At 40.0% G+C, this 15,212-nt stretch overlaps 1 protein-coding gene across 22 annotated transcripts in view; it reads right to left on the reverse strand.

The window, feature by feature from the left end:
- The window catches only part of DLG1 (discs large MAGUK scaffold protein 1), a 279,892-nt gene that overhangs the window by 44,073 nt on the left and 220,607 nt on the right, over positions 1-15,212 (reverse strand). For all 22 annotated transcript variants that reach the window (XM_073675022.1, XM_073675021.1, XM_073675018.1 and 19 more), the window contains 2 exons: positions 5,465-5,641; positions 4,614-4,683 (listed from right to left, as the gene is read on the reverse strand). In XM_073675022.1, the coding sequence (XP_073531123.1) occupies positions 4,614-4,683; positions 5,465-5,641 (247 nt within the window). The remainder of the gene's footprint in view (positions 1-4,613; positions 4,684-5,464; positions 5,642-15,212) is intronic.

Below are 15,212 nucleotides of genomic sequence, written 5' to 3' on the forward strand. Positions count from 1 at the left end.
CTGTGTGATGTAAGGTCCCCTGGCGTGGTGGCACCACTACAGATCGTGAAGATATACAGGTAAGCAGTGATGATAATCAAAGCTATGCTTTTTACCACAGTAACCAGATAGAATGAGATCAGATGTAATGCAAGCTGTAGCAACCGGATACACCATGACAGGTAATGCCTATGTTAATTAACGCTTCAGTGGAGTCTGTTGGCAACGGATTTGACTGTAATAATAGAGCAGCATACAGTGATATTATTGGCATCAAACATAAAATCAGAATAGACCACATAGTTACTCAATAGGGTCCACCAAGAGCAATTATAATTTTGATATTGTTGTTTTTATTACACTAAGTTTTTAATGGGAACCAGTCAGGCGATTCACTCTTAATCGCAACCTGGCTGCATGATTGCAGCCAAGTATATTACTCTCTGAAATGCCCCAGCGGTTCAGAGAACATATACTTTAAAGATCAAGCCATAGAACGCACTATCCAGCTCCGCGCCTACCACCTCTTCCCAGCACTGCTGCAGATGACGGACAGGTCTCTCCCTATGTACACGCGAGGGAGAGACCTGTCAATCTCTTGCATACTTTCCCTTAAACGACAGAGCATTTCAAAGATTAATATACCTGGCTGCAATCGTGCAACCAGGATCTGATTCATTAGCCTGTGGTTTGGGCAGCATGAATCGTCTGCCAGGTTTCCTCTAATGTTTGGCTGTAGAAGTGAAGTTACACACTAACCACAGTAACATTATAGCAGAAGTGTTTAAATCTTGTTAGGTTACTTTTCCACACAAGAATATTGCACTTAAAGGGAACCTGTCACCATGATATGCCGCCCAATCAGCAGGCACCATGTTATAGAGAAGGAGCTGAGCAGACTGATATATAGTTTTGTGAGAAAAGATTCAGCATAAACTGTGTTTAAATCATTTAAACCTCTGTTCTTTCTGGGATTTTTGGTCAAATGCATGGTCCTATGCGTGACTGACAGCTTTCTTTGAAGAAGTGTGCATACAGAGATAGCTGTCAGTCACTGATAGGACTGCTCAATCCCAGAAAGAGCAGAGGATTAAATGATTAAAACACAGGTTATGTTGAATCTCACAAAAATATGTACCAGTCTGCTCTGCGCCCCCAGCTCTATAACACAGTGCCTGGACAGTATTTTCATGGTTACAGGGTGCCTTTAAGGCAAAAAGGTAAAGTCACATATGGAGGTAAGGCAGGATGCTGCATCAATACTGCACAGAAAAAAGAATATACATTCATAAACTGAGTGGCAATACCATGTAGTTATTAGGGAAAAACTTTGGCAAATTAAAACTAAACTGTCAGATGGGGCAGACTGCGCCACAAGGCTAAGCAACATAAGCCCATGGAAAATGACCTATGCAGGGGTCAGATTGTCTATTTCCCACCTAAGTTGTTTCAGGAAGTCATATGGTGTGCATCCTTACATACAAATGTTTCACTTTAGGGGATAACATGATTTATGGGGTATAACCCATTAAGTTATCTCCAATTACTAAGATAGGGGATAACTTACTGATTGCTGAAGACTCAACCGAGAGCAGCAAAGGAGTGCAAGCTCGGACTATGCTGAATTAATTGTAAATGGGTCTGCCGGAAATAGAATAGAGCACTCCACTTTCTCTGGTAGTCCCAGAGGGAATGAGTGGAGCTCCAGAATGAACTCCTTAGCTTCATTCAAGGTGGGACTGGAGAACCCTGCTCTTGTGGTTCCAGAGCCCCAATTTTGGGGATAACTTGCCAATAGCTAGCTTGTCCTATTTCTCGGATGGGGTATAACTTTTTTTTTTTTTTTTTAGAATAACCCTTTTATTAAATCCAAACCCAGGGCTTCTTGTGAGGGTTTTAATCACTATCGCGCAACTTGCAGAGAAGAAAGTTGTATTTTTCGATTTCTAAAGAAAGGGGTCATGCTGCAAGAAACCCAATATAGTCACTATGAACACATTTATTGATTATTGTACTTATGTACGTATGGAAAGCAGATGACAAAATAGGTGTATTCCTTCACAGAAAATAATTATCGGTTGCTTTAGCTTGCATTACAGAAACTTAGTATTGATGGCATTATATTGACCAGGCACCGTTGTAGCCCGAGAATCTAGTGATGCAGATAGAAATTTTACAGGAATAAAACCTGGTTCACCTCTCCATGTTAGAAAAGGTAAATATATCTTTTCACCGAAGCTTTGATGATGTACCTATTAGATTAATATTAAATGTGTAAAGATGTGTGAATCTGTATTTTATAATTATGATTTATGTTGTCAACATAAGCAAAGAAGTAGTGTGGCACTAAGGAAAAGTTGCAGAAAAAAAAGTTGTTTTATAGAAAGAAAAAGCAGTACTCTATCAATGGCAAGCGTATTTTTAACTCATTTCATGCATTTTTGGGTGCAGTGTTAGCACACAGTCTGTGTACAACAGTTATACATTCAAAGAACAAGGACATCATTTAGTAAATTTAGTTATAAAGTTCAGTCATTCTTATTGCATGCTCGCAAAACACGTTTGACACTACTACACAACTTATATCTAACACTGAAACACTGTTCTTAAAATACACAAACATGCATCGAGATAACACAGATAAACGGTTTATAATTTATTTTAGGCAAATCATAAACCACGTACACCAAGCATTATAAAATATGAAGGAACAATTCACTTCCGTGGAAGAAAAGCTTTTAAAAAAAGTTTTTTCATTGTTAATTCCTTAATTTGACGGAAATTAGATGTCTGTGAAAAACAGTCCAAGTATAGACTGTGATATAGCGACAGGCCTACGGTCTTGTATGTACATCACGGTCCGTACACAGACCCCGTTTCAAGGACATCTGAATTCAGTTTGAGGCCTCATTCAAAGGTCCATTTTTCATGTACACATTCGATTTAAGTCGGGCAGCACCGTGGCTCAGTGGTTAGCATTGCAGAGCTGGGGTCCTGGGTTCAAATCCCACCAAGGACAAAATCTGAAAGGAGTTTTTATGTTCTTCCTGTGTTTGTGGGTTTCCTCTGGGTTCTCCGGTTTCCTCCCACACTCCAAAGAAATACTGATAGGGAATCTAGATTGTGAGACCCAAAGGGGACAGTGCCGATAATGTGTCTGAATTGTAAAGCGCTGCGGAATATGTTGGAGCTATATAAATAAAACGATTATTATTATTACGTTTTTTACGTATATAACAAACAACTATTATAGTCTACAACATTATAGGACCATATGTCTATGGTTTTTGTGGACCATATATCTGCAAAAAAATAATGGAAACATATCAGTCTTTGAGCTGAGTCATAAATCAAAGTCACCCATACAAACCTATGAGAAAGTGAAAATCATGGAGAACACACTGATGCTATGGGTTGGTGAAGCTTAAGTGATTTTCTTGTATGATTAAAAAAAAAAAAATTACAGATGGCACAAATTGACACACTGACCAAACTGATGAAAGTCTGTTCAAAAACACTGATGAAAAAAGTTTGTTTTTTTTTTCTTTCACATATGTGAAAACAACGGACACCTGAATGAGGCCTTTGGCTCAGAAACAATTCTAGTAATAAGAGTAAGTAGAGCTTTAGGACTCGTAATGCTGGAGCGCCGCACATACTTTAGTTGCACAACATCCTCAGTAACATATGTTGTAAATTTCATCCATTATTTTCACCCGTCGTCTCTGATGTAGACATTATTTTTTTCATCTATTATATGGGACTGTGACTCAAGCTAAGCAAAATCTGTCCGTAGCTCCAGCAATCTGTCCGTAGCTCCTGCCTTACAAATAACAAATTTGTAATATTTATAGACAACGTGAATTCCAGGGAAGTGTAGTTTTCCTTTAAAGTAGCAGTACCTCCTTGCAGATAAAGGACACTGTAACAGTTACTATTAAAATTACAGGTGCCATGTACTTATTACAGGCAAGACTACAAAAAGTAAAAATATTGCATGGTATTACATAGTGATCACACAAAAAAAAAAAGACTATTGTATGAATAAAAGTATGGAATATATAATGGAAAGTAATCAAAATGTAGCTTGCGATTATGGGGCACTAAGGTTATTACATTCGGGTCTATGCAGAACCTTAGTAAGCGAGCAAATGTAACTTATGGCAAATCACAGCTTGGCTGCAAGATACTAAATATTGCATCTTTCGGACCATTTATTTGCAGGATTAAACTACTACAAATGTGCGTCATGAAATTAGCAGAAGCAGCATGTCCTGCATTAGCCACCTGCATTTTCCCCCATGCTGCCATAATGAGCTTTAAATATTTGCTACTTAGGAATCTGTGCCAACAATTAAATTAGGATAAAGATTAGAGCGACTTGAGGCAGGTTCTTGGAGTAAAAATTCCCTCAAGTCACCATGTGATTACGAAACCGCAGTCATGCAATATTTTTTTTTATTAAATATTTTTTTTATAACGGTATATTACATTTGTCAGGCAGATTTATTTTATGTATAGCTGACATGTAATTTGACTACAAACATGAGAACACCAAATGCAGTTTGTTGCCATGTCACCATAATTGTGAAATTAGGGAGACAAAGCCAAAATGCATGCACAAAACTACTTACCCCCTTGTCTCCCCTGGCTTTTGAATTAAACTTCACAGTCTTTAACCTTGCTCGCTCCTTTTTCTCAACCCTACAGGACATTTAATATAAAGAATACAAAGAATCTATATTAAAAACTACTGGAACATTTATATGGTTAGCTAATATTTACTGCAGCTCTAAACTAAAAACTTTCACTTTGGGTTTATTAAATAAGGCCATATTAGGATAGGATCACTTTAATGGAAATTGAAAAAAGAATCATTAAAAGGGGTGGTCTGAAATACAAATAAATTTTCATCCTAAATCTCTATTTAATGCCATAATCTAAACTATTTTCTACTAGTCACTGCCGCAACCTCTGCCCAGTCCCTGAAAGTACTTGACCAGTGACCTACGTTTCAGGGGCTGGACTAGTCCCTATGCGATGTGCACAATGACGGCGTGCACTCTTGCCTGCTCAGATCAGCGGGCAACAGAGCGCACTGTCAGTGCGCGTTGTCCGAATACCTAGTGTGCCGAGACCAGCACTGCCCTCGCAAGTGACGTCACGTGCAATCCGGGTATCTGTCTTACAACGCACACCGATAGTGGGCTCTGTTACCAGTTCGTTTCTACTGGTCTGAGTCGGCGAGAGAGCGTGCGGTCATTGCGCAAATCGCATATTACCAGCTCCAGCGGTGGCCAGATGTAAGCAGGGCATGTAGTGGACCACCACCACTCCATCAAACGGTTTAGTGGCCACCACCAGTTTGTACAGAACAGTTCCTATTCATCTGATAAAATCCAAACCTGATGTTATTGTGAGTAATGTGAAATAAATGAAATGGAGAGAACCAGCGACTTTGTTACAGGAGTAAGATTCACCATACCTGCGCTTGCTTGGAATGACTCCAATCTCTTCACTTTCGCCGGTTGCAGTGACTTGCCGTGCCTGCCACCATTCATCATCTGAGGCGTTAACAACATGCAGAATATCGCCAAACTTAAAATTAAGGCCTTGGCTGGGGAGGCCGCTATCTTTAGTCTTGTCATAATCAAAAAGGGCTCTAAAAAAACATTAAAAAGGGAACACATTTAATTTCACATTCAACTAAGCCATAACTTTTTTCAAAGAGCATGTATTACTGGATATTCTGTAAATCTTAAAGGCCTTTGGATATGTCGCCACCGTCTGATTCACAGGGAAATAATCAGGAGTTTCCCCATTTTCTCCATATGAGACCAAGTCTACAACTTATTTTTGTTAAGGGGGTTATATGTGACTTTTTTCTAATGGGGCAAAGAACTGACAGGCAAGTAGTTGCTAACTACCTTCCTGTTCTCCCTGGCGCTGGCTCAGAGCAGTCACTGACCGCTAATGTTGGCGATTCTGCTGCTTCATTTGAGCTGCTCTGTTGACGTGAGGTCAAATGAAGCAGCAGAAGCGCCAGAGGTGTGGTCTATGACCGCTTTGAGCTGGCACCAGGCAGATAGTTAGCAAATACCTGCCTTTCAGTTCTTAGCCTCATGGTAAAAAAACAAAAACAAAAAACCCCTGGATAATCCCTTTAACCCCTTAAGGACCGGGCCATTTTGTAGGTTAATGACTGGGGCGATTTTTTAAATTCTGACCAGTGTCACTTTACGAGGTAATAACTCTGGACAGCTTGAACGGATCCCCCTGATTCTGAGATTGTTTTTTCGTGAAATATTGTACTTCATGATAGTGGTAAAATTTATTTGATATCACTTGCGTTTATTTGTAAAATTATCAGAAATTTGGGGAAAATTTTTAAAATTTTGCAATTTTCAAACTTTGAATTTTTATGCCCTGAAATCAGAGAGAGATGTCACACAAAATAGTTAATAAATAACATTTCCCACATGTCTACTTTACATCAGCACAATTTTGGAACCCAAATTTTTATTTTTTTTTTTATTAGGGAGCTATAAGGGTTAAAAGTTGACCAGCGATCTCTCATTCTTCCAACAAAAATTACAAAACCATTTTTTTTAGGGACCACATCACATTTGAAGTGACTTTGAGGGTCTATATGACAGAAAATACCCAAAAGTGACCATTCTAAAAACTGCACCCCTCAAGGTGCTCAAAACCACATTCAAGAAGTTTATTAACCCTTCAGGTGCTTCACAGGAACTGAAGCAATGAGGAAGAAAAAAATTAACATTAACTTTTTTTCACAAAAAAATAAATTTAGACCTATCTTTTTTATTTTCACAAGGGTAGCAGATAAAAATGGACCCCAAAATGTATTGTGCAATTTCTCCTGAGCATGCTGATACCAAATATGTGGCAGAAAACCACTGTTTGGGCGCACGACAGGGTTCAGAAGGGAAGGAGCGCCATAATAATAATATAAAGATGTGGGGGGGGGGGGAATAAATAAACGAAAATTTTCTTTTAGCCCCATTTTTTTATTTTCACGAGGGTAACAGGAGAAAATTGACCTCTCATTTTGTTGTGCAATGTCTCCTGAGTATGCCAATACCCTACATGTAATTGGCAACTACTTCTGAGGCACAGTGCAAAGGTCAGAAAGAAAGGAGCACCATATTATAGTACAGATTTTACTGTTATGGTTTGAGGGTGCCATGACCCACTAGGAGATCCCCTGAGGTGCCCTAACAGCAGATTCCCCCATAAATGACCCCATTTTACAAACTACACCTCTCAATGAATTCACCTAGGGGTGCAGTGATCATACTGACACCACAGGTGTGTCACAGAATTTTATTCCATTGGGCAGTGAGGAAAAAAATAATTACATTTTTACAGCAAAAATTTTGCTTTAACCCCAGATTTTACATTTTCACACTGGGATAATGGATAAAAATGGCACCAAAATTTGTCCCATAATTTCTGCTGAATGTGGCAATATCTCATATGTACAGTATTGCTTGACACGGTGACACTCGGGAGGGATGGAGTGCTATTTGCTTCCTGGAGCGCAGATTTTCCTAGAATAGTTTGCGGACTCCATATACAGAGCCCCTAAATGCTAGAAGCCCCGAATCCCCCCCTTCAAGTGACCCCATTTTGGAAATAATACCCCTGCTAAACATGTGGCCTCTAAATGTGGTTTAGACACACTGTGGTGCTCAGAAGGGAGGGGGGATTTGGGAGCACAGAATTTGCTGAATTTCTTATGGGGGGCAAGGAGCCATTTAGCTTTTCCAGAGCCCCTGTACTACCCGTAACGTGGAAGCCCCCTATATTTCCATTAACATATGACAGACCTGAGTGGGGGCTTTTATGTGAAGCTTTTATTTGGAACATATTACATAACATTTAGATCACATTTATCTGGCGCTGTACACTGAGCACTTACTTTGGGGTTTCCATCTAAATCTCCGAATGATGTGATTCAGATGAAAAACCCGAGGGATTCATTCACTATAATGAGATGAGGCAGCAGAGTTACTCTGGACTCCGTATGGCCTCTGTTCAGCATTGTCCTTTTCAGAGGTGCAGAAAACTGCGGCCAACCGCACTTTTTTGTACGCCTAAAAAGATGGACACCGCCAAATCATAGGTCAGACGGCATCCACAGTGCCTCCATCTGCCTCATTACAGGGAATCTTCCATCAGGGGTTTCCGTTCAGAGAATTACACGGAAATCCCGGTGTAAGCGCTCAGCGCAGAGTGCAGGATAAATGTGCGCCGAGCCTTAATGCAGTCTTTGGGAGGCAGAATAAACAAATCTGCAGCAGGTGAAGAATTGATTTTATTTCTTTATTACGCCGTTCCTCATGCGGTATAAAAGTGATTAGGCGACATTCTTCAGGTCAGTGCGATTACAGATTTATATTGGGTTTTTTTGATTGACAGCTGTCACTCACTACAAGACACTTTTTTTTTGCAAAAACTAATGTTTGAATCGCCATATTTTGAGAGCTATAATTTTTCCATATTTCGGCCGACAGCCATGTGCCGGCTTGTTTTTTGCGGGACGAGTTGACGTTTTTATTGGTACCATTTTCGGCGGGCAAATTACATTTTTTGATCGCTTTCTATTCTGATTTTTGGGAGGCAGAAAGAACAAAAACCACCAATTCAGGTTTTTTTTTTTTTGTTGTTGTTGTTACTTGTGTGGTAAAATTGAGAAGGTAGCTTTATTCTTCAGGTCAGTACGTTTGCAGTGGTACCACATTTATGTAATTTTTTTATGTTTTTGCGCTTTTACATAAAACTTTTATAGAAAAAACAATTATCTTTGCATCGCGCTGTAACTTTTAAATTTTTAGGCTGATTGAGCTGTATGGCGGCTTGATTTTTGCGGGACAAGATTAAGTTTTCAGCGGTACCATTTTCATCCATCTTTTTGATCGCGTTTTATTCCACTTTTTTCCAGCGGCATGATGAAAAGTCATAGTTTCTCATGTGTTTTTTTTTTACGCTGTTCACTGAAAGGGTTAACTAGTGTGACACGTTTATAGATCGGGTCGTTCCGGACACTGCGATACCAAATATGTGTACTTTTTTGTTTATTTTATTTTTTTTTACCTAAAAATCTGTATTTATTAGTGTAATTTTTTTTTTAAAAAAAAAACTTTTTTTTTTACTTAGTCCCACTATGGGACTTTCACTTTTTTCACAGGTATAATGTATTGCAATGCACTAGCATATATACCTATATTGAAAGCTCCTGAGACTATGCTGTGCATTGGTCTCAGGAGCTTTCTGTAGCTTGGTGACCTGGGCAGCGCTGAGCTCCGGCACTGATAGAGCAGCAGACGCTGAAATTTACACCAGCTCATGCCGTACAGTGTCCGTCATTGAGCGCCATGGGGTTAAATCACAAAATTCCAATATGAAAAGCTAGTCCATCAGAAATGCCTTGCAGAAATGGGTAAAGTTTCTCCTTATGGAGAGTGACATGCCTGTGTGAGACATCTTATAGGCTGTGCAATGCTCCTCTGGGAAAATAAATATACAAATTGCCTCGTGAAAGAGGAAAAGACTCTAGCATTGGAAAGAGCAATCCTAAAAGTCAATATCAACCCTTTAACGAGCCTTTCCACATGACTTGGGATAAAAGCCAAACCAGACATTCAATATTTCTCCAGACACACTTGGAAAAATATAAATTTTCTCCACAGCAATTAAGTGTTCTCAAGTGAGCTCTCCTCCAAGGATGTGTTAAAAAAGAAAACAGTAAGTTAGAGTTACTTGTAAATGCACACATTGCTACAGAACATTTTACTATCATCCAAGCAACTCTATGCATGAGCATGGCAAAACTCCTTAATGGCGTTTTCCAGGCACAAAAAAAACACACAATACGCCAGTCACTAAAATAAACCCTTAAACCTTCCTGTTGGCTTTGTTTTCCTTTTTTAGTCTCCCCTCATCCCCTGTGGCCATCCTTGTGGTCTGCTATTGTTTACATTCTTAACTTCTTGCCTACACTCCCTCTGTGCTTCTACATTATACTTCCCAAGGGGTAGAGCTGTATCTATTCCACAGCTCACGCAGTCCCGTCCTCAATGAACAACTACTACAAAGCACCATCCTGACACTCCTATAGTCTCAAGATGGATAAAGGAATGCCCACACAGTTTCTTCCACTTCACCTATTCTGCACCGTCCTGAGACTCTCCTGCAGTCAGTAATTTTCCAGTTGAGGACACTGGCAACACACAGAATGAGTATACTATAGGGAAGCAATCACTGGTCACAGCCCCTTACAGCTTCATCGTCAGGAGCACACCGCTCAGCACACCGGCTGAGTCCTGTCTCCTGCATGCAGGGCCGTGCATCACTGACAGGCTACGTTCCGTTCAAAGCACAGACAGGAAATCTCTGTGCTCTCAATGAACTACAGCAGGAAGTAGGAACAGCAAGTAAAATATGAAGTTTCTTCATTTCTCATAGGCTTTACAACACTTTAATAATCTGTTTGCCCGGAAAACCCCTTTAAAGTCCAATTAAAATTTTAGCAGGAAACTCAAGGATAAAGGCACATCATTGGGGAGCTACATTGCGCAGTTTGGGTAGAGTTACAACTGCAAAAAAATTCTTAAAAAAAATAAAACTTCAGTTTTCATTCTTTTATTACTCAACATTATATGAAAACTTCTTGCTTTTTCTATTTCATTGTGTTAGGTTAATATATATATATTTAAATATTATAAAGTATACATCTCAGATTGCTGCACTGCATGCTTTGAGGTTTTTAAGTATATAATTGGCATAACAGGAAATCTCACATGCTTTTACCTTGACAACATGGCCCTAGAACATCACCTGTCATTACCGAGCCAAGTCCCTCATCACTTACAATATTTGTGGTGGGATTAACATTAAGGTCCATCTACAAAAAAAACTGTTGAGGCTAAATAAACAACTTCTTTCTGCTTCTTCAATGTATGTATATCCAGAGTAAAGTTTCATTACATTTTACCTTCTAGATGTTTGGGTAAAGCCATCATTTCATGTTCATTCTAAGGCCACATTCACATGTTCAGTATTTGGTCAGTATTTTTAAGCCAAAGCCAGGGGAGGAACAATCAGATGAAAAGTATAATAGAAACAAGTCACCACTTCTGTATTCTTGACCCACTCCTGGTTTTGGCTTACAAATACTGATGTAAAATACTGACCAAATACTCAACGTGTGCACGTGGCCTAAGGAGGCAATTTTGTTTTCCCAGAAAATGTATCTGAAAGAACACATCATATTAGTCAGTACTAACGTTACACTTGTGAACATGCTTTATAATTCGGAGATGCTCAATTCCTTAGAGAAGTAAAACACCTCCTTGTTACTAAGAATGAGGCCTTATAGAAGAGATAGTCCTTGAGGAACAAACTGTGTAGCAGCTAATAAATCTCAATAGAAAGATACACAATTTTATTTATAGCTATTGGTAGCACAATGTATGTTATTCAATGTAAAATAATTCCTCGGCAATTCTTAGCCCCATTGGCATGCTAGATTATTCCCTGTGGTCAACACTGCAAAAACACATCCCACCTAACTTGTCAAGGACATAATGCTCTGAAATCATACTACACTGCTTTTAAGTTGCCCGTGGCATTGTCAACAGCTAGAAGCATTAGATCTGAGCTGACATTTAGATAATAAAAATAGAAGAGTCATTTATATGTCACAGACTAAAGGACAGAATATTCCAGCAACATACATATGTAATTTTACAACATTATATACATTCAGATAAACACACAAATATATCTATCTATATACACAGAAATATAAAAGACACTGAGATCCAGTGTGAATTGTGCCTTGCATTATTGAAATTGTTTATTCACTTAAAGGGAATCTGTCACCAGGCTTTTGCTACCTAATCTGAGAGCAGCATAATGTAGAGACAGAGACCCTGATTCCAGCGATGTGTTACTTACTTGGCTGCTTAGTGTAGTTTTGATAAAAATCGCTTATCAGCAGGAGAGCATCATTTGAGGAATTGTAAACCTGCTGCCAGGTGGTCAGACATATCCATGAGCTCTCTATATCCCCGCCCACACCACTGATTGGCAGCTGTATGTACACTGTACATAGGCAAAAACTCCCAATCAGTGGCGTGGGCGGGGCTATACAGAGCTCAGCATTCAGAGAGCTGCTAAATCTGCAGCAGTTAAAATAATGATTTTATCAAAATGACAGCAAGCAGGACAGTGAGTGATACATCGCTGCAATCAGAGTCTCTTTCTCTACATGATCCTGCTCTCATATGGGAAAATAAAGAAAAAACAAAATAAAAAAAGCATATACCCTACAGCATGTACAGTATTTTCCGGACCACAAGAAGTCCCCCTCCCTCCCCCCAAAAAAACGTGGGAAGAAAATGGGGGGTGCGTCTTATGGTCCAAACATAGCTTACTGGGGAGTTGAGGTGGTGGTGGAGCGGGATCGCAGGAAGCAGGGCCCTCTGTTACCCTCCCTCAGGAACCCAACAGTGGCAGCAGAAGAGGTGAGATGCTGCGGGGCCGGTGTCTTGCTGTCGGCGGTGAAGCAGAGCTGTGTGCGCTGCTTTTCTGGTGGCCACAGCCATCTTCCTGAAGCCGTGATCTATAGGAAAATGGCCACCATTTTCTGCCTCACTGCCGACAGCCAGACACTGGCCCCCACAACATCACCTCTTCGGCTGCCGCCGCTGGGGTCCTAAGGGAGGGAACGGAGGGCCCTGCTTCCTGCGATCCTGCTCCACCACCACTGCAATGCCCCGCTGCTGGAGCACCACCTTCTCGCACCCAGGGTCTGCAGCATTCCTCCACTTCGCTGGCTTCCTGAAGGACCCTGCCCCCACTCCACTGCCCCCCAGGTAAGATACCTATTCAGACTATAAGACGGATCCCATGTTATAAAAAAATATATTTTTTTTACAATTTTTCACCCCAAAATTTGGGGTGCGTCTTATAGTCCAAAAAATACGGTAAATAGTAATAGTACATGTAAATATCATAGGGTACTTAGTTAACGCTATTTTGATCAAAAAACGCATAAAAGCCATCGACGACAAGGTGTACCCATCAGAACAGTTAGTTGTAGCTTCGCTCAAATGGTGTGCGCTTGCTCTGTTCTTTGTGTTCCGGTATTAGATCTTTGTTGTCCGATCTTGGACCTTGCCTTTGACCATCCATTTGCCTTGATCCACAACCTTCCTGAAATTTTGACCTCGGACTATGACCGCATATAGTCCAGCTCAATTTTTGGGTTTTGATCTCAGATGGGGTAGCAAAAATCAAATGACAGATTCCTTTTAAAAAAGCACTCCCGACAAAAAAGTGTTATCCCCTAAACCTTACTAAATGTGTTTGTAATGGAGTGCAAGTGTAAAATACCAATCGCAGTCTTTTCCAGACTTCCAGGGCTGCTCTGGTCCTTTTCTGGGTCATGTGAGCAATACTCTCCTTTGATGGCTCACACAGGGAACACTGTGCGGAGCAGTCCTACTTCTTTCAATGTAAGCATATTGAGTCTCAGAACAAAGCTCCATAGACTTGCACTGTGAAAGACTACCGCTCCACACAAATCCCTGTGTGATCCAGCGAGTCTGGTTTAAAGTCACGTGACACAGAAAAAAAAAATGGTTGCAATGCTAGAAACCAGGAAAGAAAGTGATCAGGGAGTATTTTAATTAAACTCCACTATATTACTGATATATTTAGAAAGGTTTAGGGGAATTTTTTTTTTTTGACGGGTGTTTCCTTAACCCCTTAAGCCCCGAGGGTGGTTTGCATGTTAATGACCAGGCCAATTTTTACAATTCTGACCACTGTCACTTTATGAGGTAATTACTCTGAAACGCTTCAACGGATCCCCCTGATTCTGAGATCGTTTTTTCGTGACATATTGTACTTCATGATAGTGGTAAAATTTCTTCAATATCACTTGCGTTTATTTGTGAAAAAAACGGAAATTTTGCGAAAATTTTGAAAATTTTGCAATTTTCAAAATTTTAATTTTTATGCCCTTAAATCAGAGAGATATGTCACACAAAAGAGTTAATAAATAACATTTCCCACATGTCTACTTTACATCAGCACAATTTTGGAACCAAAATTTTTTTTGTTAGGGAGCTATAAGGGTTAAAAGTTGACCAGCGATTTCTCATTTTTCCAACAAAATTTACAAAACCATTTTTTTACTGACCACATCACATTTGAAGTCACTTTGAGGGGTCTTTATGACAGAAAATACCCAAAAGTGACACCATTCTAAAAACTGCACCCCTCAAGGTGCTCAAAACCACATTCAAGAACTTTATTAACCCTTCAGGTGCTTCGCAGGAATTTTTGGAATGTGGAAGAAAAAAATGAACATTTAACTTTTTTCACAAAAATGTTACTTTAGACCCAATTTTTTTTATTTTCACAGGGGTAACAAGAAAAAATGGACCCCAAAATTTGTTGTGCAATTTCCCCTGGGCACGCAGATACCCAATATGTGGGGAAAAAACACTGTTTGGGCGCACGACAGGGCTCGGAAGGGAAGGAGCGCCATTTGACTTTTTGATTGTAAAATTTGCTTGTATAATTAGCGGACGCCATGTTGTGTTTGGAGAGCCCCTGTGTGCCCAAACATTGGAGCTCCCCTACAAGTGACCCCATTTTGGAAACTAGACCCCCCAAGGCACCTATCTAGATGCATAGTGAGCACTTGGAACCCACAGGTGCTTCACAAATTGATTCGTAAAAATGAAAAAGTGTTTTTTTTCTTCACTTTTTCATTTTTCCGAATCAATTTGTGAAGCACCTAGGGGTTCCAAGTGCTCACTATGCATCTAGATAGGTGCCTTGGGGGTCTAGTTTCCAAAATGGGGTCACTTGTGGGGGAGCTCCAATGTTTGGGCACACAGGGACTCTCCAAATGCAACATGGTATCCGCTAACAAATTGAATGGAAAATCGGCTCAAATTGTTAGCGGACACCATGTTGCGTTTGGAGAGCCCCTGATGTGCCTAAACAGTGGAGCTCCCCCACAAGTGACCCCATTTTGGAAACTAGACCCCCCAAAGCACCTATCTAGATGCATAGTGAGCACTTGGAACCCCCAGGTGCTTCACAAATTGATTCGTAAAAATGAAAAAGTGAAAAAAAAAACACTTTCATTTTTATGAATCAATTTGAGTCCCTGCTTCGCATGTTTC

The sequence above is a fragment of the Phyllobates terribilis genome, unplaced genomic scaffold, assembly GCF_046119375.1.
Source record: "Phyllobates terribilis strain yellow unplaced genomic scaffold, ASM4611937v1 Scaffold_3__8_contigs__length_932513732, whole genome shotgun sequence".
In the NCBI taxonomy this organism is placed as follows: domain Eukaryota; kingdom Metazoa; phylum Chordata; class Amphibia; order Anura; family Dendrobatidae; genus Phyllobates; species Phyllobates terribilis.